The following is a 24,916-nucleotide window of genomic DNA, read 5'->3' as shown; positions in this document are numbered from 1 at the left end:
TAACAAGGGGTTTATTTCAGAAAAAAAAAACCGTTGTATACAGTAACAGCAATATTGTAAAAATGATAAACTGTGAAAGGCTTAGCTACTAAGATCAAAACAGTGATCCAGGACAATTCCAAAGAACCCATGCTGATAAATGTTATCTACCTCCAGAGAGAAAAGTGATAAACTCTGAGTTCATACAGAAGCATATTCTTTTCATTTTCTTCATTTTTCTTGTATGTGTGTGTGGTCTTTTTATTACAATGTGGCTAATATGGAACTATATTTTTTTATGACTTCATATGTATAGTTGTATTGCTTGCTTTCTTAATAGGTAAAGGGAGGGAGAGAAGAGAATTTGGGGTTTAAAATTTTAAAACAAGAATGTTAAAAAATGTTTAAATGTAACTGGGAAATATTTAATGAAATAAATGAAAATATAAAAATAAATAAAATTACATAAAGGATATTTTTATACAGTTGTCTCTACGATAAAATTGGCAGGAGAAATTATATTAAGGAGATAATTCTTAACCATTTAAATAGTGTTTATAATGCTTTTGATTTCACTATGCATAATGAGAATATGCAAAGGAAATATGGAGAAAGGTATCTTTCTTAATAGTGGGTGAAATGAAGCTTCTAGGTTGATTTATTCTAAAAATAATTTACATACTTGATTGTGATCAACCTAGAGTATCTGTCATGTCTTCCAGGGGTAGTGCTTAAAAAATCTATGGTTGGCACTGGGAAATAGAGGAGAGGTGTAAGAAAAATCAAAACAGAAACTGGGAGATAAGAATTTACAATATAAAGGGGGCAGGTTTTATTTGATTTCTGAATCAAATTCTGAATCTGAATTTCTGCTACTTCAGGCTACAGATTTTTTAAATAACAAAGGAAGAAACCTCAAAAAGGAAGTAGTAACTTTCAAGGTAATACAGCTCACTTTAAGTAACTCATTTTAAACAATCAGCTATGGTTTTATTTTTGATAGCTCATTTTAAGCAATTAACTAGTTTTATTTTTGGTCATAGTATCTAGAAATATATTTGATGAAGGCAAAAATTTTTAAATAATTTTTGCATGGGTAAATTGTTATAACTTCACATCACTACAGAGTCAGCCTTGCAAACAGTTCACATTACAAATGGAAAATTACATAAAGGATGCTAGTTTAATTTCATTTATAATGTATTATATTTTTGATGCAGTGTTAGGATAGGATGAGGGAAAAGAAAGCAAAGAACAAGGGGCTAATTAAAATTTTATGTAATAACTTTTAGTACTCATTTGCAAGATACAGTAGACTCTGTGCTGTGATGTAACATGGCACAGTGGAAACTGGAGAAGGAAAGCTGAAAGAGTGAGGTGACAGAAAAGTGTGGCACCACAGAAAGCAAAAGAAGCTTATGAAGTTATGAACACAACAAGTAAATTGTTCATAGTACCAGCGTTTATAAATGCAATGACACCAGGCTTTGGCTACTTTTGTTCCCAAATTCCATTTTCATCTCAATTGGGCCAATGATCAAATCTTCAACTACTAGGAAGCCACATAATCTCTTTTTTTCTTATTCCACCATTCCTTTACTTGTACAAAACAGTGAATAATTGCACCCTGGCTGGGGAAAAAAAAAGGTGGTCTAGGATTTAAACAACTCCTGTCCTGAACCACAACTTTTGAAGGGTTGGGACTAACAGCTTTAGGTTCCAGAATCTTCAGATTTGGTGCCCTTAGGGTTGGTGGGTTTGGGAGGCTTGCAGTCAGTAGGCTCAGCAGCCTTGGAATCGCTGGGCTACATGACCTTGGAATCAGACTTCTTGGCCTTGGGGTCAGACTTGGCTGCTGTGGGATCAATTCTGGTAACCCTGCTGTCAGATTTGGAAGTTTTGGAGACTTCGGTGGTCTCAGGGCCAGATTTGGTGGCCTTGGTGTCAGACTTACTGAACTTGATGTCAGAGCTGGTGTCTTTGGGGTCACTGCTTCTGACAACCTTAGAGTTAAGTTTCATGATGTCTATGGTGCTTAACCCTAGGGACTAGCTGCTGGGAGTCATATTGAGGCTAGCATGCTGGGCTCTGGCCTTGGGGATTTGGTCTTAGAAGCCTCTGCTCAAGCCTTGATGGTGTTAGTACTGTTGGTCTACATCTTCTTCAGCCCCTTCTCGTTATGTTTCTTGGCAAAGCGTGTATTTCTCAGAATCCTGGGGTAAACCCCTTTCAGAGACTCATATCTCTGTGATCTAGGTTTCTTGATGCCATTTCTGTGCCATTTTCATGATTGGTTGTGAGTGATATGGTTCTTAGACTTAGTCATCTTTACAATGCTGCTTACATAAAGAGGCACTCCACAGACTGAAGAAGCCAAGGGCAAGAGAGGGAAAGAAGAGAAACCAGATATTCTTAAAGGAGCTTCTGAAATCATTATATTTCCAGGCCTAAATATTAAAATATGAGATAATCACAGGGATTAGATCTATGATTTTATTGAAAAAGAGAACTCTCAGGAGAGGAAGTGAAAAATTTCCTCTAGCAATGTTGGTTGGCACACTCTGTGCAACTTTTCATCTCAGAAACTGGCCAAGACCATTAAGGGTTCAAGTGACTTGTGCACACAATCCATCATGGCTTCAAGATCAGCTCTCTCTCCACTTTTTTTTTTAAATGTTTTGATATCTTTTTTTTTTTTTACACCATAGACATCTCACAATTGTAGGCTACCTCCCCCACCCCGATCTTGTAACAAAGAAAAATAGTTAAGGAAAAACTAACCAACTGGCTCCCATGTCTGACAGCCTATTCAACTTTTTCTTGGTATTTGTTATATGATTTATCAAGAATTTGATCATATTACCATTTTTTCGTATTTTTTTTTAGTTGTCATTGTCACTTTTACTATGTTCGCTTGGGCTTCTCATGAGTGATTAATATTTCTCCAGCTGTTTAAATCTGTACTTGTTCGAAAAGTGTTTTTTTCCTCCTCTCTCCACTTCTTCATATTACCTTTCATGGCTGGTAAACCACAGGAAATATTAAATCAAATAGACCTCAGTTTTAGAAAAATTTAGAGGGAGGAAAATATTTAAGTTGAAAATCAAAAACAATAAAGACAGAAATGGCTTTTTAAAAAAGGTTATTGATTTTTAAAATGTTCACTATGTAGTGGTAATCAGGGTGGGCCTTTTTGCTGTTCTCTTAAGTGCCTTTAATGATTCTGGCCTTTGTTTGAATGAGGCAGGTAAAGTGGGATCTTGTCTTGGAATGTTCCTCAGGACTAAGGCAACTGGGAGTGATTGATCAGAAACCCTGTATATGGTGGTACTAGGGATTAACTAACTTTCCCACACCCTAAAGGGGACTTTTCACTGTTCTTTGTTTGAGTGCTTCTCAGCACTGAGGTAATCAAGTGCCCTACAGCTCTGAGATGGGTGTATAAGATCCGAGGTTGGCATTTGACTTTTGGGGGCACACTCATTGAAAGAATGTGGGTGACAAGACTCCGGGCAAACCATTGAACCCACCCCCCAGCTTTGTGTAACCCAGACAGATAGATGTTAGTGCTTCCCTGGTAACTATGAATTGTGATTTGAATCAGGCAAGGTCTGTCCGTTGATATTTGTAATTTCTGTTTGTACTTGCCTTGAAGTTCAGGGAGCTGATCTTTCCCCCTGAACTAAGTGAATGATATATGTATATTTAATTAAACTGAGATTGTTAACCCCTTAAAGTTGCTTTCCTTAGAAAAGCAGATCAAAGAACCTGTATTAACAGCCCTTCCATGTGCTGATTGCTGTTGGTCTTACGCAGCCACAGTAGCTGCTAGTAACACTACTGTTACAAAACAATAAAATAAATCTAAATTTTTCTCTCATCACACTTCTTATCTGAACAATCCACACACATTTCTTTGAACTTTATCACCTCATTGACCCAAAGAATCACAGAATTTTAAAGCTGGACAAGACCTCAGTAGCCATCTAATCCAACAAAATCTGAATAAGAACTTCCTTTATAATGCTTACCAAGTCTTTGCTTTTCAATCTCAAATGAAGAACATATTAAGAAGAATATATTACGCCCAATTGTAGTCCACTTCTGGATAGCTCTAATTTTTCTTTACATCACACCTAAATTTCACTCTTTACAATTTTCATTCCATTATTCTCAATCTGCCCTCTGTGGCAAAATAAAACAAGTCTAATGTCTTTTCCAGGTGAGGACTTCAAAATATTTAAAGATAAGCTATAATGCCCTCTAAAGTCTTCTCTTCTCTAGGCTAACTCCCCCATACCAGGACCCAACACCACCTCCTCCTCATTTTTGTTTTACTTGGCTTTCCTTGATAACCTCATATTGTTCTCAGCTTTATTGGTCCTGTCAAAACTCTTCTGTTACCTGCCCTTACTGTACATGTCTTTTTAAAATCAAAGTTTGTCAATGAATTTTCTATGAATCCATACTGATCTCTTTAGCTAACATTCCCTTTTTCTTTCTAATCAGAATTCTTTGTCTTTTGAATTATATTCTTCTTCAAGGCTAACTCCTATAATTTCTGATACATGGGATGCTACCTATCCTTTCACTGATTCTTTTAAAATCTACTCTCCCCAAATATAGGGTATAAGCTACACAATGTATAACTTTCCTCTTTTGTATCAAAATTTTTAAAGACAAAAGGTAAGTATATAAGGTCTCTATCATTACATTCCAGGAAACAGTTTGTTCATGTCAGCGAAAATAAGATTCAAAATAGAAATGCTACTCCTTTATTCCTCTGCCTCTTTAAAAAACTCAATTATAAGTAACATGACTCAATAAATTAATTGCTATGTGTTTGGCAGACAGCTCCAGGAAAAGTGTAGAACTACTGAAGTACTTTCACACTACTATATCATATATCTGAGCCAGTACTGTGATCTTCCTAAACTCTAATTTCTGTTCATGTTAGCAGTAGGATACAAAGATAACAATATCCTCATGAATGTGTAGGACTGCCAGGGTAAATTAAGATTCTCAATAAGAGGTGGATTATGAAGCTTATGTTTATAGAGTGGTGATTAGGGTGACTTACTTTTAGACGGAAAAAGGCTAAAACTCTAAAGAAATGCTAGCAATACTGAGCAGGAGACCAAACATAGCAGTTAATAGGAACAATCCTCTCACCCCATTCTTTATCAAACCAAATTCAGTATCTTATTTTCAATGGGGAAAAGTAATCATATTCAAAGACAGACTAATTTAGGTATGTCTGCCTGGTACAGAGTGAGACTTTTTTGAAAAAGTTCAATATATCCAATAAATTTCAATTTTTTAAACCAATACCAATATCACATCTTAAAGGATATATTTCTGTTGTTACTGAAAACACAGTAATTTAACACCCGAACTGAACAATTATATAATCAATGTTATCACTACCATTGATAGCTAAAAATATCATTAATAATTATCCTAAACCTTATTTTACAAAGAAAACACCATTTTCCACTAAAATTCCCTGATAAATATATTTGCCCCAAGACATTTAAAGGAATCTTGGGAAACTACCCAGCAAACCCAAACTAGAAGAAACTCATTTTATATATACATATAGAATACTACTCCCTTTAAAGTCTCAACACCAGTTTTTCTCTTTCAGTTAAGAATTCATGGGGGGGTGCGGAGGTGAGGGAGGAAGAACCACAAGTTAGAACTCAAAGTTTTAATAAGAAATGTTAAAAACTACTTTACATATTAACTGGAAAAATAAAATACTAAATGCTTCCTTAAAAAAAAAAAACATTGGGAAGATGACCATGTGAAAACAGCTTCTTCCAGAGCTCTCTCATAAGCTCTGTCAGATACCTATAAAAAAGTGAACCTGAGCAGATCTGAGAGAGTTAGAAGCTGCTAGCAGTCTGAGTGGAGCAAATTTCCAAGCCAGGACAGTCCAAAAGGTCGATGGGAGGGATCTGTAGGATGGAAGAGCACTTGGCATGCGGAGCTGCACAAGACAACACCAAAGGAGAGGCAGCTACAGAAACCAGGGTGCCCAAAACTGGCAGAGATCCCCAGGCCTCCCAACACAGGACGGGAGTCTGTAAAAGCAACGAGAGGCAGCAGGGAAATGCCACCGGCCGTGAGACATCACCTCCTGAGGCTTGCAGCCCCAAAGTTTGAAATGTGTCTTCTTGAACTTCCGGGAGACATAATGGCCAGGTAAACAGCTCCAATCCCTCCGCCCCGACCCCCGACCCAGAGATTTCCTCAGGAAAAAACACTGGAATAGAGGAGACAGAAGTGGAGCTTCAGTGGCCGAGCAGTGGAAGTCCCTGAGTCCAAGAGGGGCAGAGCCAGCAGAGGTCAACACCAGGAGCTCAGATGTACCTTTGCACACCAGGGGAAATGGCAGACACCAGCACCGACAACAAACAGCTGAGACCACTGCTGAAGAGCAAAAGTGCTGGAGAAGCGCCCCAGGAGAAAAGGAGACTTCAGGCAGCCAGACTGCTCCCCGACACCTCAGGCAACTGAAGGCAGTAATACACAAAGCCAGTAAATAGATTCACAACGCCCACAACAAGAAACCTGGGACAGAGATCCCTGAGTTCAAAAGCAGAAATTCATTGTAAACCCCCAAAAAAGCTAACCAACATGAAGAAGAACACGAAAAAACCGAAGACCGTTGATTCTTTTTATGGAGAAAGAGATGATCAAAATACCAACTCAGAAGAAGATAACAGTGACACTATACTCACATCTTATCCCTCTAAAGGGAATGTGAAATCGTCTCAAACGCAAAAAGTATTACTGGAAGAGCTAAAGGAGGATTTTAAAAAAACAAATTAGGGAGGTAAAAGAAAAAATGGAAAAAATGGAAAACAAGAACCACTGGAGAAATCAAATCGTTAAAAACAAGATCACTGAAATGGCTATGGAGATTCAGAATCTAAATAGAGAAAATGATACCCTGGGAGGTACAATCAACAAATTAGAAAAGGAGACTCAAAAGCAAAATAAAGACAGCAACTCATTGAAAATCAGAATTCAGCAAGTGGAAGCTAATGACTCTATGAGGCATCAAGAAGTAGTCAAAAAAAATGTAAGGAATGAAAAAATAGAATAAAATGTGAAATATCTGATGGGAAAAACAACTAACCTGGAAAAAAGATCCAGGAGAGACAATTTAAGAATTATTGGTCTACCAAAAATCCACGATGAAAAAAAGAGCCTTGACAGCATCTTCGAAGAAATTATCAAAAATAAATGCCAAGAGGTCCTAGAACCAGGGGGTAAAACCGTCATTGAATGAATCCACTGATCACCCCTTGAAAGAGATACCAGGGCCGGAGCCAAGATGGCAGCTAGAAAGCAGGGACTTGCGTGAGCTCCCTGCCAAGTACCTCCAAAAACCTATAAAAAATGACTCTGAACAAATTCTAGAACTGCAGAACCCATAAAATAACAGAGGAAAGCAGGGCTCCAGCACAGGACAGCCTAGATGGTCGCTGGGTGAGCTCTATCGCGCACAGAGCTGGGAGTGGAGGGGAGCGGAGCCCAGCATGGCCGGCTGCAGGACCAACCAGACCAGGAGCCGGGTAGAACAGGCCCTAGCTCCCTGAATCAGTGAGCTCTGACAGTTACCAGATTTCTTAACCCACAAACACCAAAGACAACAGAGAAGATTAGTGGGAAAAGCTGCAGGAAGTGAAAGGAGTTAGCAGTTCAGCCACTGTCCGGGGGCAGCAGAGGTGGTGCACCTACAGAACTACAGCTTCAGTTGCCTCTGGCCCCAGGCCCACCTGGTGGGAGGAAGTAAGTGGCAGATCAAAACAGGAGTGCACAGCCTGCTGAAGATCTGAGTCCATTCCGGGTTGGGGGTTCTTGAGGAAAGAGGAGTGCTGGTGTGGCAGAGCTGGCTGTATAAAAATAGCTCAGAAAACAACAGCATATCCCCTCAAGCTTGGTACAAAGTACTCTTTACTCTACAGGCAGTCATACCCTGCTGAAAAACTCAAGGGTCAACTAAGTTGGCTGGGAACATAGTCAGGCAGTGAAAATGGCAGTCTCAGACTTTGGAATCTTTCTTTGGTGACAAAGAAGACCAAAACATACAAACAGAAGAAGTCAACAAAGTGAAAGAGCCTACAACAAAAGCCTCGAAGAAAAACATGAACTGGTCTCAGGCCATGAAAGAGCTCAAAAAGCATTTGGAAAAGAAAGTTAGAGAAGTAGAGGAAAAATTGGGAAGAGAAATGAGAATGATATGAGAAAACCATGAAAAACAAGTCAATAAATTGCTAAAGGAGACCCAAAAAAATACTGAAAAAAATACTGAAGAAAACAATACCTTAAAAAATAGACTAATGGCAAAAGAGCTCAAAAAGCCAATGAGGAGAAGAATGCCTTGAAAGGCAGAATTACCCAAATGGAAAAGGAGGACCAAAAGACCACTGAAGAAAATACTACCCTAAAATTAGATTGGAGCAAGTGGAAGCTAGTGACTTTATGAGAAATCAAGATATTACAAAACAGAACCAAAGGAATGAAAAAGTAGAAGACAATGTGAAAAACCTCATTGGAAAAACCACTGACCTGGAAAATAGGTCCAGGAGAGATAATTTAAAAATTATTGGACTACCTGAAAGCCATGATCAAAAAAAGGGCCTAGATATCATGTTTCAAGAAATTATCAAGGAGAACTGCTCTGATATTCTAGAACCAGAGGGTAAAATAGAAACTGAAAGAATCCACCGATCACCTCCGCAAAAAGACCCCATAAAGAAAACTCCTAGGAATATTGTTGCCAAATTCCAGGGCTCCCAGATCAAGGAGAAAATACTGCAAGCAGCCAGAAAGAAACAATTTGAGTACTGTGGAAACACAATCAGAATACCACAAGATCTAGCAGCTTCAACATTAAGGGATCAAAGGGCTTGGAATATGATATTCTAAAGGTCAATGGAGCTAGGATTAAAACCAAGAATCACCTACACAGCAAAACTGAGTATCCTGCTCCAAGGCAAAATATGGATTTTCAATAAAATAGAGGACTTTCAAGCTTTTTCAGTGAAAAGAACAGAGCTGAATAGAAAATCTGACTTTCAAATACAAGAATCAAGAGAAATATGAAAATGTAAATAAGAAAAAGAAATCACAAGGGATTACTAAAGTTGAACTGCTTTGTTTACATTCCTACATATATAAAAAGACAGAGGGCAGAGGGTAAGTTGAATATGAAGGGATGATACCTAAAAAAATAAAATCAAATTAAGGGATGAGAGAGGAATATATTGAGAGAGGGAGAAAGGGAGAGATAGAATGGGGTAAATTATCTCACGTAAAAGTGGCAAGAAAAAGCAGTTCTGTAAGAAGGGAAGAGGAGGTAGGTGAGGGGGAATGAGTGAATCTTGCGAAGGAATACCATAACCACTCAACTGGGTATCTTACCCCACAGGTAAGAAAGAAGAAGAAGATAAAAAAGGGGCGATGATAGAAGGGAGGGCAAATAGGGGGAGAAGGTAATCAAAAACAAATACTTTTGAAAAGGGACAGGGTCAAGGGAGAAAATTCAATAAAGGGGGATAGATTAGGAAGGAGCAAAATATACTTAGTCTTTCACAACAAGAGTACTGTGGAAGGGTATTACATAACGATACACATGTAGCCTATGTTGAATTGCTTGCCTTCTTAGGGAGGGTGAGTGGGGAGGAAAGAGGGGAGAGAATTTGGAACTCAAAGTTTTAAAAACAGATATTCAAAAAAAAAAAAAAGTTTTTGCATCCAACGAGGAAATAAGATACACAGGCAATGGGGCATAGGAATTTATCTTGCCCCACAAGAAAGAAAGGGAAAAGTGGATGGAAGGGGAGTGTGGTGACAGGAAGGAGGGCTGACTCGGGAATGGGGCAACCAGAATATACGCCACCTTGGAGTGGACGGGAGGATGGAAATGGGGAGAAAGTTCATAATCCAAACTCTGGTGAAAATCAATGCTGAAAACTAAATATATTAAATAAATTAAATAAATAAATTAAAAAAGAAAGAAAGAAAGAGATCCTAAATTCAAAAAACAAAGAAATATTATAGCCAAATTTCAGAATTACAAAGTCAAGGAGAAAATACTGCAAGCAGCCAAAAAGAAACAATTCAAATATCATGGAACTATAGCCAGGATCATGCAGGATATTTCAGTTTCTACATTATATGACAGGAGAAATTGGAATATGACATTCCGAAGGGCAAACGAGCTAGGACTACAACCAAGGATCAACTACCCAGCAAAACTGAGCATAATTTTTCAGGCAAGGAGATGGACCTTCAACAAAATAAGGGAATTCCACACCTTCCTGATGAAAAGGCCAGAACTCAATGGAAAATTTTTGATCTTCAAATACAAAATTCAAGAGAGACATAAAATGATCAACAAGGGGGAAAAAATCCCCACAAACCTTAGTAATCAATAAGGGCATGGGACAGGTAGGTGGCGCAGTGAGTAGAGCACCGGACCGTGAAGTCAGGAGGACCTGAGTTCAAATCCGGCCTCAGATACTTGACACATGTACTAGCTGTGTGACTCTGAGCAAGTCACTTAAACCCAACTGCCCTGCCGAAAAAACAAAAAAAAAATCAATAAGGGGAAATTATTTGCATCTTTAAACAAGATTATATCATCTTATGAATGTTTTACACACAGACACACACACACACACACATATATATATATGTATATACACATACACACATATGTATGTCAATCTTGAGAACAGTACAGTTATTATGACAATTGAAAGGGATATACATAGACTGTGGATGTATGTACACAATAACCGATATAAGGATAAAAAAATAATTAAGACATGTAAAGGGAGGGTTCTGGGAGAAGATGTAAGGAGATGGTAGAAAAGGGTAAATTACATCAAATGAAGAGGCACAAAAACACATTACAGTAGAGGGAAAGAAGGGAGGGAGAAGAGCAGTATTTGAGCTTTACTCTCATGGGATCAGGTTCAAGAAGAGAATAACATACCCTGATAAGTACAGAAATCTAACTTGTCCTACAGGCAGTAGGAGGGGAAAGGAGGAAAAATTGGGAGAGGGGTAGTCAGAAGGGAGGGAAAAAGTAGCAAGTGGAAAAGGGAAGATAAGGGAGGGGAATCAAGAGGGAGGGTAAACTGAGGAAGGCAGCAGTCAAAAGTAAAACTTTGTTGAGGAGCGGAAGGGGAAAGGGAGAAATAAAAGCATAAACAGGGGGAAAATAGGATGGAGAAAAACACATGGATAGTAATCATAATTATGAATGTGAATGGGATGAATTCTCCCATAAAACAGAAACGGATAGCACAATGGATTAAAAACCATAATCCTACAATATGCTGTTTACAAGAAACACATTTGAAACAGGGAGATACACACTGGGTAAAGGTAAAAGGCTGGAGTAAAATACATTGCGCTTCAGCTAAAATAAAAAAAGCAGGTGTAGCAATCCTAATCTCAGACAAAGGAAAAGTAAAGCTGGATCTAATTAAAAGATATAAGGAAGGACACTACATCATGGAAAAGCCACCATAAACAATGAACTAATATCATTGTTCAACATACATGTACCAAGTGGTATCGCATAAAAATACTTAGAAGAGAGGGTGAGGGAATTACAGGAAGAAATAAACAGCAAAACTATAATAACAGGAAACCTCAACCTCCCTCTCTCTAAACTTGATAAATCTAACCTCAAAATAAATAAGAAAGAAGTTAAGGAGGTGAACAGAATTTTAGAAAAGGTAGGTATGATACAACTCTGGAGAAAAAAAAGGAATATACTTTTTTCTCAGCGGTACACAGCACATACTCAAAAACTGACCACATACTAACTAGGGCATAAAAACCTCACAATCCAGTGTAGAATAGCAGAAGTAGTCAAAACAAACTTTTCAGATTGCCATGCAATAAAAATTATTTTTAACAAAGAACCATGGAAAAACTAAGGTAAAAATTAATTGGAAACTAAATAATCTAATTCTAAAGAATGAGTGGGTCAAAGAACAAATCAGAGAAACAATAACTTCATTCAAGAGAATGACAATAATGAGACAACATACCAAAACTTATGTGAAGCAGCAAAAGCCATTCTTAGGGGAAATTTTATATCTCTACATGCTGACGGGAATAAAATAGAGAAAAAGGAGATTGATGAATTGGCCACGCAACTGAAAAAGCTAGAAAAAGAACAAATTAAAAACCCCCAATTAAATACCAAATTAGAAATACTGAAAATCAAAGGACAGATCAATAAAATTGAAATCAAGAAAATTATTGAATTAATAAATAGAACAAAGAGCTGTTTTGATGAAAAAACGAATAAAATTGATAAACCTCTGGTCAATTTCATTAAGAAATAAAAAAGAAAATGAAATTACCAGTATCAAAAATGAAAAGGGCGATTTCATCTATAATGAAGAGGAAATCAAAACAATAATTAGGAATTATTTTGCCCAATTGTATGCCCATAAATTTGACAACCTTAGGGATATGGATGAATACTTACAAAAACATAAATTGCCCGGGTTAACAGAGGGGAAGTAAAATTTCTAAATAACCCCATCTCAGAAAAAGAAATTGAGCAAGCCATCAATGAACTCCCGAGGGAAATATCTCCAGGGCCAGATGGTTTTACATGTGAATTCTATCAAACATTTAAAGAACAATTAATTCCTGTACTTTACAGGCTATTTGGGAAAATAGGGGAAGAGGGAGTCCTACCAAATCCTTTTTATGACACAAATATGGCACTGATACCCAAACCAGGGAGAGTCAAAAAAGAGAAAGAAAATTATAGACCAATTTCCCTAATGAATATTGATGCAAAAATCTTCAATAAAATATTAGCAAAAAGATTGCAGCAACTTATTATGAGAATAATACACTATGACCAGGTAGGAATTATTCCAGGAATGCAAAGCTGCTTCAGTAATAGGCAAAATATGAGCATAACTGATAATATCAACAACAAAACTAGCAGAAACCATATGATTATCTCAATAGATGCAGAAAAACCCTTTGACAAAATACATCACTCCTTTCTATTAAAAACAGTAGAAAGCATAGGAATAAATGGAGCCTACCTTAAAATTATAAATACCATCTACATAAAACCATCAACAAGCATTATTTGTAATGGGGATAAGCTAGATGCATTCCCAATAATATCATGCGTGAAACAAGGATGTCCATTATCACCACTACTATTCAATTTGGTACTAGAAATGTTAGCTGTAGCAACAAGAGAAGAAAAAGAAATTGAAGGAATTAGAATAAGCAAAGAAGAAACTAAATTATCACTTTTTGCAGATGATATGATGATTTACTTAGGGAGTCCTAGAGAGTCAGGTAAAAAACTATTTGAAATAATAAACAACTTTAGCAAAGTTGCAGGATATAAAATAAACCCACATAAATCCTCAGCATTCCTATACACTACTAACAAAGACCAACAGCAAGAGATAGAAAGTGAAATCCCATTCAAAGTTACTGTAGACACTATATAATATTTGGGAGTCTACCTGCCAAGACAAATCCAGGACCTGTATGAACATAATTACGAAACACTTTTCACACGAATAAAGTCAGATCTAAATAAATGGAAAAATATCAGTTGCTCATGGTTAGGCTGAGCTAATATAGTAAAAAATGACAAATTTTTCTAAATTAATCTATCTATTCAGTGCCATACCAATCAAACTACCAAAAAATTATTTTCCAGAGCTGGATAAAATAATAACAAAATTCATCTGAGAGAACAATAGGTCCAGAATATTCAGGGAATTAATGAAAAGAAATGCTAGGGTAGGTAACCCAGCCATACCAGATATTAAGCTGTACTATAAAGCAGCAGTCATCAAAACTACCTGGTACTGGCTAAGAAACAGAGTGGTGGATCAGTGGAATAGGATAGGTACACAAGACACAGTAGTCAACAACTATAGCAATCTATTCTTTGATAAACCCAAAGAATACAGCTTCTGGGATAAGAATTCACTATTTCACAAAAACTGCTGGGAACATTGGAAAATGGTAGGGCAGAAATAGGGCATAGACCAGTATCTTACACCATATACCAAAATAAAGTCAAAATTGATATATGATTTAGGAATAAAGGCTGATACTATAAGCAACTTGGGGGAGCAAGGAATAGTTTACTGTATTGGCAATCAAAATGGGCTCTTAGCACTTAATTCCACCAAGTGCCCTTGAAGAGTCTGGCCTTTATTTCCTTGATTAAATTACGAGTTCTTGATGACCTCCTTGCCTCAAGTGAAAGCCTACTTTACATGGGTTTGAATGACATGTTTGTGACATCAGAGGCTTTTAGACCATGAGGATTTAAGTTGAATTTTTGTAACAATTTTAGGTCACGTGGGTGAGTTGCATGTGTGACTCACCCTTGACCCTGAAACAGATATAAAACCAGGGGTTGGCTTTCTTTTTTTGGAGCTCTGACCCACAGCAGCAGTGGCGTGTGTGACTCTGGGCCAGCCGTTGTTATGAGCTCCCTGGATGAACTCAGATGTTGGTAACTATGAATTGTATTTGGTCTTTCCGTGTTTGTAATTTGTTTGTATTTGCTCTATAGTTGAGTGCTGGCTTTTTCCCCTGAACTAAGTGAATGGTATTCGTATGGTGGATTAAAGTAAGATCATTAATCCTTTAATGTGGCTTTCCTTAGTAAAGCAGATCAAAAGAACCTGAGCTTGCAGCATTCTGTGAGCTGCTTGTTTTTGGTTTGACACCGCCACAGCAGCTGCTAACCAAACTGTTGAACCAAATGGTGTAGTTGGTAAGCTCTGCATTTTAAAAGGAAAGTATGGCGTTTTGGGGTGCTGGGGTGGCTGAATGTTTCCCGTTTTTTGGATTGCTCTTTGTACTTGGGGTGGCTACAGTCCTATGGAGCCCCAGGAGCAACAAGAGCCTGAAGGAAAACATGCCTGTGGAAGTGGGAAATAATCCAGGAGACAATACCTCCTTCCATCTCCGCGTGGTACTAGCACTCTGGAAGAGATACGCCATAGCGAAGGCTATGGGAGAAAAAGCCCAGGCATGGGACAGGGTTGGATGGCCGAAGCAACGGCTTGAGCTGATAAGCTGGGCTCCTGAGGACTGTGCTAAAAAGGTGAATGTTTTGAGATCGTATTGAATGCAGAGTTTTGAAACAGGAGAAGAGAACAGCCTTTCTACAGACTTGAGAGAAAAAGGCGGGAATGGCTTTCGTGCAGATTTGGCAGGAGGGGCTGGTGAGGAGAAATAAGAAGTGGAGGGCACTTCAGATTTATGGAAAAGAAAAAAATTCATGACACAGCAAGAGATAGAGAGCATTACAAAATACAAAATACATAATTTTGATTATGTTAAATTGAAATGTTTTCTGTATAAACAAAGCCAATGCAACAAAGATTAGGAGGGAAGCAGGAAATTGGGAGAAAATCTTTATAACTAGTGTCTCTGATAAAGGCCTCATCTCTAAAATATACAAGGAACTGAGCCAAATATATAAGAATACAAGTCATTCCTCAATTGAGAAATGGTCAAAGGATATGAACAGGCAGTTTTCAGAGGAAGAAATTAAAGACATCTATAGGCATATGAAAAATGCTCTAAATCACTACTGATTAGAGAAATGCAAATCAAAACAACTCTTACATACCACATCTCTCCTGTCAGATTGGTTAAAATGACAAAAAAGGAAAATGATAAATGCTGAAGAGGATGTGGGAAAATTGGAACATTGTTACATTACTGGTGGAGTTGTGAACTGATCCAGCCATTCTGGAGAGCAATTTGGAACTATGCCCAAAGGGCTATAAAAACGTTCATACCCTTTGACCCAGCAATACCACTTTTAGGGTTGTATCCCAAAGAGATTACACAAGTGGGAAAAGGACCCATATGTACAAAAATATTTATAGTGGCTCTTTTTGTAGTAGGTAAGAATTGGAAATCAAGGGGATACCCAGCAATTGGGGAATGGCTGAACAAGTTGTGGCACATGAAGGTAATGGAATACTACTGTGCTATAAGAAATGGGGATGATTCAGATTTCATAACAACCTGGAAAAACCTACATGACATAATGCTGAGTGAGCAGAGCAGAACCAGGAGAAATCATACACAACCACAGATATATGGATTTTGTGATGACTAACCCTGACAGACTTCGCTCTTCTCAGCAACACAAGGTACAAAGAAAACTCCAAAGGACTCACGATGGAGAATGCTATCTACATCCAGAGAAAGAACTATGGAGTCTGAATGCAGATTGAGGCACACTTTGCTCGCCTTTTTTTTTTCTTTTTTTTTTCCTTTTTTTGTTTTTGGGGTTTTTTTGGTTCTGTTTCTTCTTTCTCATGATTCATTCCATTAGTCATAATTCTTCTTTACAACTTGACTACTGTGTAAATAAGTTCAATGCAAAGTTATATGTACAAGATATATCGGATTCCATGCCATCTTGGGGAGGGAACGGGGTAGGGGGTTAAAGAAAATCTGGAACTCAAAATTATGCAGAACCGAGTGTTGTAAACTGAAAATAATAAAATCTCGAAAAAAAAAAACTAAAAAAAAAAAAGCCCTCAGGATCTTTTAATGTGTAATTTGTTTTGACAGTAAAAGGCAGTGAAATAAAATCAAGAAGTAGTTAGCCTTAGAGTCATGACCACAGGCAATGCATTATCCTCTCAGTGCCCCAGGTAAATTTTAGACTGTACACTGCAGATGAGTTCAATGTTCTGCAATAAGAGGGAATTCCTTCACTTGGAGTTATCTACACTGATAAAATACAAAGAGAATGAATACACAGATACACACACACACACACACACACACACACACACACACACATGCGCGCACACACGCCTTACTAAAAAACTAGCCATGTATCTATAAGAATATCTAAAGATCTAAGAAATAATAAAATGGCAATTCCATTGCTTTTCTTCTAATAAATAGTATATATTAAGACAACAAACTATCTCTTTCAACTACAGAGAATGAAGACAAAGAAATGTGGTTCTTACATCATAATCAGAAATTTCTGGTAAGTTATTCTCATCAGTCTTCTCTAATTTTTCTGCAGCCCACTTGTTTGCAGCCTCAGCAAGCTCCTTTTCAGTCAGCCTGCTAGGTTTATCCAAGACCTAATGAAAAAAAATCTGTTAAAATCCTAAAAGGCTTTTTAATGTTAAAATAAAAATAAAAGGTATACATCCCTTAAAGCAGAAGGAATTTATGAAATGAAATGTTATTTAGCATGTAAAGAGCTTGGGTCTTAACAATCAAAAGATTGGAGTTTAAACTGGAGTTCCATATTTAACATCTGAGAGCTGATTCCAGTTGTTCAAGACAGTTTGTTTCTTCTTGATTGCTTCCTCAACACTAAAATGAGTACTGATGATTAAAACTATTTACTTCATATAACTTTTGTGAGGAAAACATTCTGTAAACTTCAATACACTACATAAATAGGTTATGATAACAATGATGATGAATTTCCACATTTGAATGTCTTGTGTCTAAAAATTAATAGGCACTTAATAAATTATCAAAATTTTAGTGAGTAATTACTTCCTTTAAAAATCAGCTACCATAAAGGCTCTTTTCACAATAGATAAATGGTCAAAATACAAGAATAAGAATTGTTCTAGAATTATCAGAATTCTTAAATGGAAACAGAATATATACCAAAAGATTAAGAATATGCTTCACTGGCCTAGAAACTCATTTGATTTAAATGCCATTGAAAAGCTATGGACAACAACCAAAACCATCTGGACAAATGCACTGTTTGTCAAAAGTGTGATTAATAGTGTGGTTCTATGACCAAGAATTAAAGAATGTATCAAAATCTTGTGAACTCCTAATAAGAATGTGCAAAATAATAATAACAATAAATAATTATTATATAAAATAAGCATAATGCATATTAAAAGATTTTAAAAGATGTAAAAAGTTATAAGGTCTACTGTAGGTTAACAAATTTATTTTATTTTTCTCCAATTAGCTTGCATACCATAGTATACCCGCCTATGGATTCTGGTTTTTTACTCTAGAACCATATTTCCCTACATTTTAAAAAACATCTTCTCACTGGAAGACAATAAGGTCATTGAGTATTAACATATATGTCAATTTAAACTGGAAAAGTCTTTTGAGTTCTTCACAGATTTTCTCTACCTCCTAACTCTCTACAACAGACACTGGGATGTAATTTGCAATTATATTCATTGTCTTTTTGCGAATATTAATGAATACTGTGAGAGAAGATATCCAAATGTCCCATGAAATGATGCTTCTAAGTACCTTTGAATGTGATAAAACAATCTCAGCCAATTTTGCCTCTCCAAAAAGAACCTATAAACTCATGTTTCCATAAAGCTACAATTTTTTATTTCTCTTGGGTTCATTTGTAGTAAAAACATCAAGATTGTGATGGTTCTAAATTCTCAGGCTCCTCATTGGTAACTCGACCAGGTAAGTTTATAGATAATCTAAAACTCTTTTAGCACACTATGTCTTCCTTTTGTACTTCTCTTCCAGAGTTACTCCAGAAGAAAAGTACACAGAATTAGGGGCCATTTTCCATTTTTCTTTGCTTCATCAGTTGCCATGACCAAGAAATTGATCACCTTACTGTTTAAACATAAGCCTCTCCACACTTAGCTAGGCTGGTTATTAGAAAGCAGTTCACAGTCAGGACCACAATTTTACAACATGATAAAACCTGCCAAAGTTTGAGTTCTGAAGCAAGGCTGCAGGGTCATCATCATGCCATGATTAGGTGTTGAAGTAGTAATTTGCTAAAGCAAATGATGTTGTAAAGCACAAATTTATAATATGGTTTATATGCCACAATCAAATGAACAACCTGTTGTACTTAGCTAGGCTAGTCCTTTAAAAGAAGAAAAGAAATGGAAAGAGAAAAGAAAAGAACAAGAAAGAAAGGGAGGGAAAAGAAAAGAAAAGAAAAGAAAAGAAAAGAAAAGAAAAGAAAAGAAAAGAAAAGAAAAGAAAAGAAAAGAAAAGAGCATAGTCTGTTTCTGGAAGGGACTAGGGTGCAGGATATAGAGGGGCCAGGTCCAGAGTCAGGAAGATATGAGTTTGAATCCAGTCTCAGACACTTAGAAGCTGCATAACTCTAGGCAAGTCACTTAACCTCTGTTTGCTTTAGTTTCTTCATCTGTAAAATGGGCAAAATAATAGTACCTACCTCCCAGGGTGGTTGTGAGAATCAAATGAGATAATAAATAGTAAAGTGCTTAACACAGTGTCTGACACATAATAAGCATTATAAATGTTAGCTATAAAATTATTATTATTTTCATTATTATTATTATTATGGAATAGTATTCAATGCCTTTCCAGCATGGTAAAAACTCAAATTCACCTACAAAATGTGCTGAGGCAAAAGAATAGGACTTTGTATTTAATCTTAATAAATACCTCCAAATTTGCATGAATTTGAATTAATCTTAATGTACCTCCAGACTCTCCCTCTTATAAGGCTACATATTGAATTTGAATTAAATCTATAACAAATATTTACATTGTAAAGCACTCAATGAATGCCCATGAATGGAGGCAGGAAGTTCAAGAGCCACTGTAAGTGATCCTGGTTTCTCAAAAGGCTAAGTTAGCAGAATGGAGCTCTGGCAGGTCCTACACCAAGACAGAAAGGTTGAAGCTCTAAAGCAGACTGTGTCTACTATCCAAGAAGCAGCTTAGCTAAATTCCCAAAAGTTTCATTAGAAAGCCATCAGGTGACAACTTTTTTTTGGCCATAGTAACATATTATTTAATTGTTGTTACTAAAATTAAAATTTTCAAGGCATTGAAAGTTTATAGTCTATCAGTGATGGGAACACTTAACAATAATGAAATTATACATCATTTGAAGTATTTAAGTAATACAGAAATTAAAAATGAAGCAATCCTAACCCTATCAGTACAGTAAACTTAAAGCGATTTGCTCATTTAGTCCCAGTAGTTGATTTTTAAATATTTACTATTTATTAATATATTTTAATATCATCTACATTTACCCACACATCCTATAATTTCATTCTCCCTGAAAGTTAACCCTTATCAGAAAGAATGAAAAAGGGTAAAAAAAGTTCAGCAAAAATAGCCAACATATCAAAACATCTGACATTACATACAGTTTTCCAAACTCATGGTCCCTCTATCCTCAAAAATTAAAGGGGAAATATGCCCTCTATTATCTCCTATTTGGAGCCAAAGTTAATCAACATAATGTCAAAGAATTCCACTTCACTTGTTTTATGGTTTTTTTTTCTATTTACATTGTTATCGCTGTGTTTAATTGTTTCCCTGGTTCTACACACTTCATTTTCTCCATATTCTTCATATTCACTGTTTCTTACAACTCAGTAATATTTGATTTCATTCAATTACCAAAACTGATGGGCATCTACTTACCTACCACCAAAAAATCACTGTTACAAATATTTCAGTGGATGGACTGATTGATATGGGGCCTTTCTTTTGTCACTGCCTTCCTTAGAATACACGCTTAAGCAACAGACTCTCTAGGTCAGAGGGCAAGGGCATTCTAGTCCATCTCCCTAACTCTATTCACATGCAAAACAATGAGAGCAATTCACAGTTCTAATAGCAACACATTAGTGTGCCTATCTTTTCACAACCTCTTCCACAATGACTTAATATTTTTGTCAGTTTACTAGAAGTGAGGTGAAAACTCTCTCTTATTAGTGACTTTGAGAATTTTTAAAAATAGTTCTTAATGACTAGCAATTCTTCCTTTGAGAACTGTATGTTTATATCCTTTCAGCGCTTATCTATTGAGGGATGGTTTAAGTTATTATAAAATAAAATAAAGTTTTCTATATATCTTATATATCAGACCAGACCCTTGTTACAAATATTTCATACCAAGATTTTCCCAAGTTGACCGTTTCTCTTCTTAGCCTAGTTGAATTAATTTCATTCATACAAAATATTTTCAGTTTTATGTAATAGAAATTATCTAGTTTATCCTTCTAAAATGCCTCTCTTGCTTGTTTGGTTAAGAATTCAAACCTTTACTCATAGATGTAAAAGGTGTACCTCATAGTTTCAAATTGCTGAAAGATGCCTGGAAACGCTAAATTTCAAACTACAGTAACTAAAATTAATGTGTCTAAAATTCAAGACAAATTACCTCCCTAACTACACTAGTAAATAAGGATGAAAAGGCTTATTGTAGTCAGTATACCTGGCACTGCAAATGGCAAGTTCTTAATTAATTCTGGTTAACTGCTATAATTCAACTGATCATTTTTTTAATCTAAAGAAGCAAAACAAACCTTTGATGAGGGAGCTGCTGTGGAACTGGAGGGAGAAGTATCTCTAGATGTTTTCAAAGACTGGACAGAAGGTCTCTCTTTACCTTTAAAAAAATTTTTTAAAGGATTAGTGGAAATATACTTTTAAAATGCTAGTTACCATTTAAAATTTTTTTCACCCTTTTCCACAGCATTTTCTGATTTTTCAAGAAGGAATCTCAAATTCCTTAAGATAAAAAGTAAAGGTTTAGGTCATCACTTTTACACAATTTATTAAGGTACTCAAATCAAGCTGATAATATCTAGGATAGTTGACCTTGCCAAGCACTAGGTACTATTCAAAAGTCCGAAGAAACTAGAAGTCCAAGAGAAGTGCCTGTCGTTTTCACTAGCTGTTACCCAACAGGTAGCCATAAGAGTCACAAAGGGAGAAACAGTAGAGTAAGAGCTGCAGTAGTCATGAATGTTTCCCATATGTAGGTGCATCACACACCAAAATGCCTACTTTTAAAATAGGCATTTATTATGCAACACCAAAATTACCAAAAGCAATGACTATAGTGACCACCACTAGCTATTAGTTAACATCAGTGCTAAAAAAAAAAAAAGGTAACAGTGTAATTTAGCAATGGTGCCTATTGATCTCAAATGTTTACATAAAGCAAAATACAAATTAGAAACACAATTCAAAACAACTGTGTTTCTTGAAGCCAGTGTGCCTTAACTTTAGTTACTTGAGCACAAAATGTGTAATGTTTTCTGAACACTTCAGCAAAACACATTTTAAAATTTTAACAAAACATTTTAAAAACAATATAATTATCATAGTAGGTTACATACAACAAAATGCTTAAATGAATGCAACTTGTACAAGGAATAGTAAATTGAGTAATTAGTAATTATAAAACCTTACTAAATTCATACTAAAGGCAAATGAATTGATGCATATTAAGTGCTCTGCAATCTTAAATTACTAGTAAATGTCAACTATTATTATAATAATTATTATACTATGTTTTATAAATAAAGAATAAATCACTTAGTGCAATTTTATATGCAAAAATCAAAATGAACCAAAACCACTATTTGGCTGGTGATGAAAAGAAAGGGCTAAAAACTATGGTAGTCAGGAGCAGTAGTGGATAAGACAAACTTAGACAAAGCCAGGTAAACTAAAAGTCCAGGTAACAGATGACTATATTCCTAGAAATTACACATCAGCTAAAGATGAAGACAGAAAGCAGTATGTCAGAGAAGGGAAAGGGCACTGTTAATCAGAGAGCAGCTGAAGGCCCAAAATGGCCCACAGGACAAAGCTTGGTAATCATTAAAGAGTTGGAGATCATTTAGAAGCTGAAAGTCAACATACAGCAGTACTAAAGGTAGCAGCAGTAAGAAACAGATACATCAAATCAGAAACATGAAAACCTTGATACTGAGGCAAAACCTACTGCAGATAAGAAACCTCTTCTATACCACTTTTGATATAGCAGGAATAAGGAATGTATGATTGATTTCCAAGACAAAAACCAGTCCTGAACCTAAAGTACAAAGGCTACTATGATGTTCTCCATATAGACGAGGACGCACTCTCTTCTATTCTTAGCAACGCCCAACAATCTCTTTCTCCAATGTCCAATTTTAATAATCCAGTAATTTATAAGAGGCACAAATATAGTACCCACCTACATGTGGCACTAGCTTGAGCTTTGAATAAAACAAAGTGAACAAGTACAGCTCTTGCCCTTTAGGAATTTATAAGAGAAATAATAGTGTAAGTAGATATAATTAACATACAAGCAATTACATAATAATGTAAACCCTCACTCCTCCTCCAAACACTAAATTAAAGTTTTATGAAGTGATTTTGTATCCTCTTTAGTCAATAAATCTCTTCATGGGGTTTGGTGTCAGAAGGATTAGGGCAAATATGTGACAGCAATGAGGGCTAACATTCAATCCTTAAATGGATGAGTGAAACTAATTTTACATGGAGTAATAGTTCCATAGACTGCTGTCTTTTATTAACCTACCAAAGAATTGCATTTATTTGTATAAAAAGGGCAGTAGACCTTTTTGGATATAGCAAAATACGCAACTTATTTTTACTCTCAGGTATTATGATGAAGCTTTACTCCAGTTAGTTAACTCATTTAAGTAAGATTAAAGCTTCTATTTTCAACTGCTCTCATATTATGAAAATTTAAATTTGTTCTGCTCCTGATCCATATAAAGTATAAAATTTGTTCCTGAGGTGGCTAGTATGACCAATGATCCTTGTTCTTCACATATAGTTGTATAATACTGTTTTGTTTTCTTTTTAAGATTTTACTGCAGTGAATATCTGGGGCAATAAGGTAAGAGACACTGAGCAAAAATTATTCATCTTGAGAGGAGGAAGCTGGAGAAAGAACAGAGGTAGCGGGAAAAGCAGACAAGTAGGAAAAACAAGACTGGATGAAATCCTCTGGCATTTAAGTGCTATCCATTTCTATCTGGTCATGACTCTTCTAATATGGTCATAATGTGTACTAAACCTTCCCACTTCTCCATGAAAGAAGAGCAGAGAGAGAAAAGACTGGAGCCACAGTAGAAAGATTTAAGTGGATCTTTTCTCCAACTCCTAATCTCCACTTCACCCCTTCCCCCAATTATACCAACTAGGTGGGGAGACAGGCAGACAGAAAGGCCCTGTGATTTCATTGTTGTAGGAGCTCCTGCTGAGGAAACTGCCTCTAGCCAATGGAAATGGGTAAATGTACTCTAGTTCATCATTTTAGAAATCTGTTTCAGGCACTGAGAAGTAAAATAACTAAACTAGGGCCACACAGCCAGAATGCCAGAGGTAGGAATTGAATTCAAGTCATCTTAAATCCAAGTGTTCCTCTCTATCTACTACACCATGCTGATATTTGTGTGTCTATGTACAAATATGTATATGTGTGTGTTTGTGTATATGTAAGTGTATATGTACTTATGTGTGATTGTACTTATTTTTTCAAGCTCTAGTTCTGATCTTTCTATTGTGCATGCCAGAGCTAGAAGGCACCAAATACCCTAGGGCTCCCCTCCCCCAACAACTAGCATGTCCCTCCCATGCCAATCCCAAATGAGAATTCAGCTTCAACACTCACCTCTTCCTGGCTCTCCTTCATTTTGCTGTTTGTAGCAGGCACCAGCACGCACGGACTCTGGAGAAAGGTGGGCAGGTAGGAGTTAACACCAGCACCTCTCTGTGCTCTCAGAAAAGGCAAAAAGCCCAAGACAAGCAGCAAGGATCAAAGTAGCAAGAACTTTACAGCACGTATGTTTGCACATGTATGTGACTGCCCTCATCATATCCCCCCAAATACTCATGTTGAACTGATTATATAACCTGCAACCAACCACATACATGAGGAAATGCTTCAGTGCTAAACCAGCAACAAGCCAGGGTCCATTACAATACACAAAGGTGCACTGTGGTGGTGGTGCAAAATAACTATAGGGGATAACTATAGCCAGGTAAGGAATATTATCTATCCCAAAAGTGAAGACAGAAGGTAATTAATAATGAATATAACAGGGTAAAGCACTTCTTTGAGATCGAGGGCTATATG

The 24,916-nt window shown here is 36.5% G+C and overlaps 1 protein-coding gene across 6 annotated transcripts in view; it reads right to left on the bottom strand.

Annotated features, from left to right (window-relative positions):
* The window catches only part of PPHLN1 (periphilin 1), a 129,610-nt gene that overhangs the window by 25,348 nt on the left and 79,346 nt on the right, over nt 1-24,916 (bottom strand). For 4 of the 6 annotated variants that reach the window (XM_036758921.1, XM_036758922.1, XM_036758919.1 and 1 more), the window contains 3 exons: nt 24,452-24,508; nt 21,339-21,421; nt 17,034-17,153 (listed from right to left, as the gene is read on the bottom strand). In XM_036758921.1, coding sequence (XP_036614816.1) covers nt 17,034-17,153; nt 21,339-21,421; nt 24,452-24,508 — 260 coding nt within the window. The remainder of the gene's footprint in view (nt 1-17,033; nt 17,154-21,338; nt 21,422-24,451; nt 24,509-24,916) is intronic. The other 2 variants (XM_036758920.1, XM_036758924.1) reach the window with 1 other exon arrangement.

Source organism: Trichosurus vulpecula, chromosome 5, assembly GCF_011100635.1.
Source record: "Trichosurus vulpecula isolate mTriVul1 chromosome 5, mTriVul1.pri, whole genome shotgun sequence".
Classification (NCBI taxonomy): domain Eukaryota; kingdom Metazoa; phylum Chordata; class Mammalia; order Diprotodontia; family Phalangeridae; genus Trichosurus; species Trichosurus vulpecula.
The sequence above is the reverse complement of the archived record's forward strand: the minus strand, read 5'-3'. Positions and strand labels throughout refer to the sequence as shown.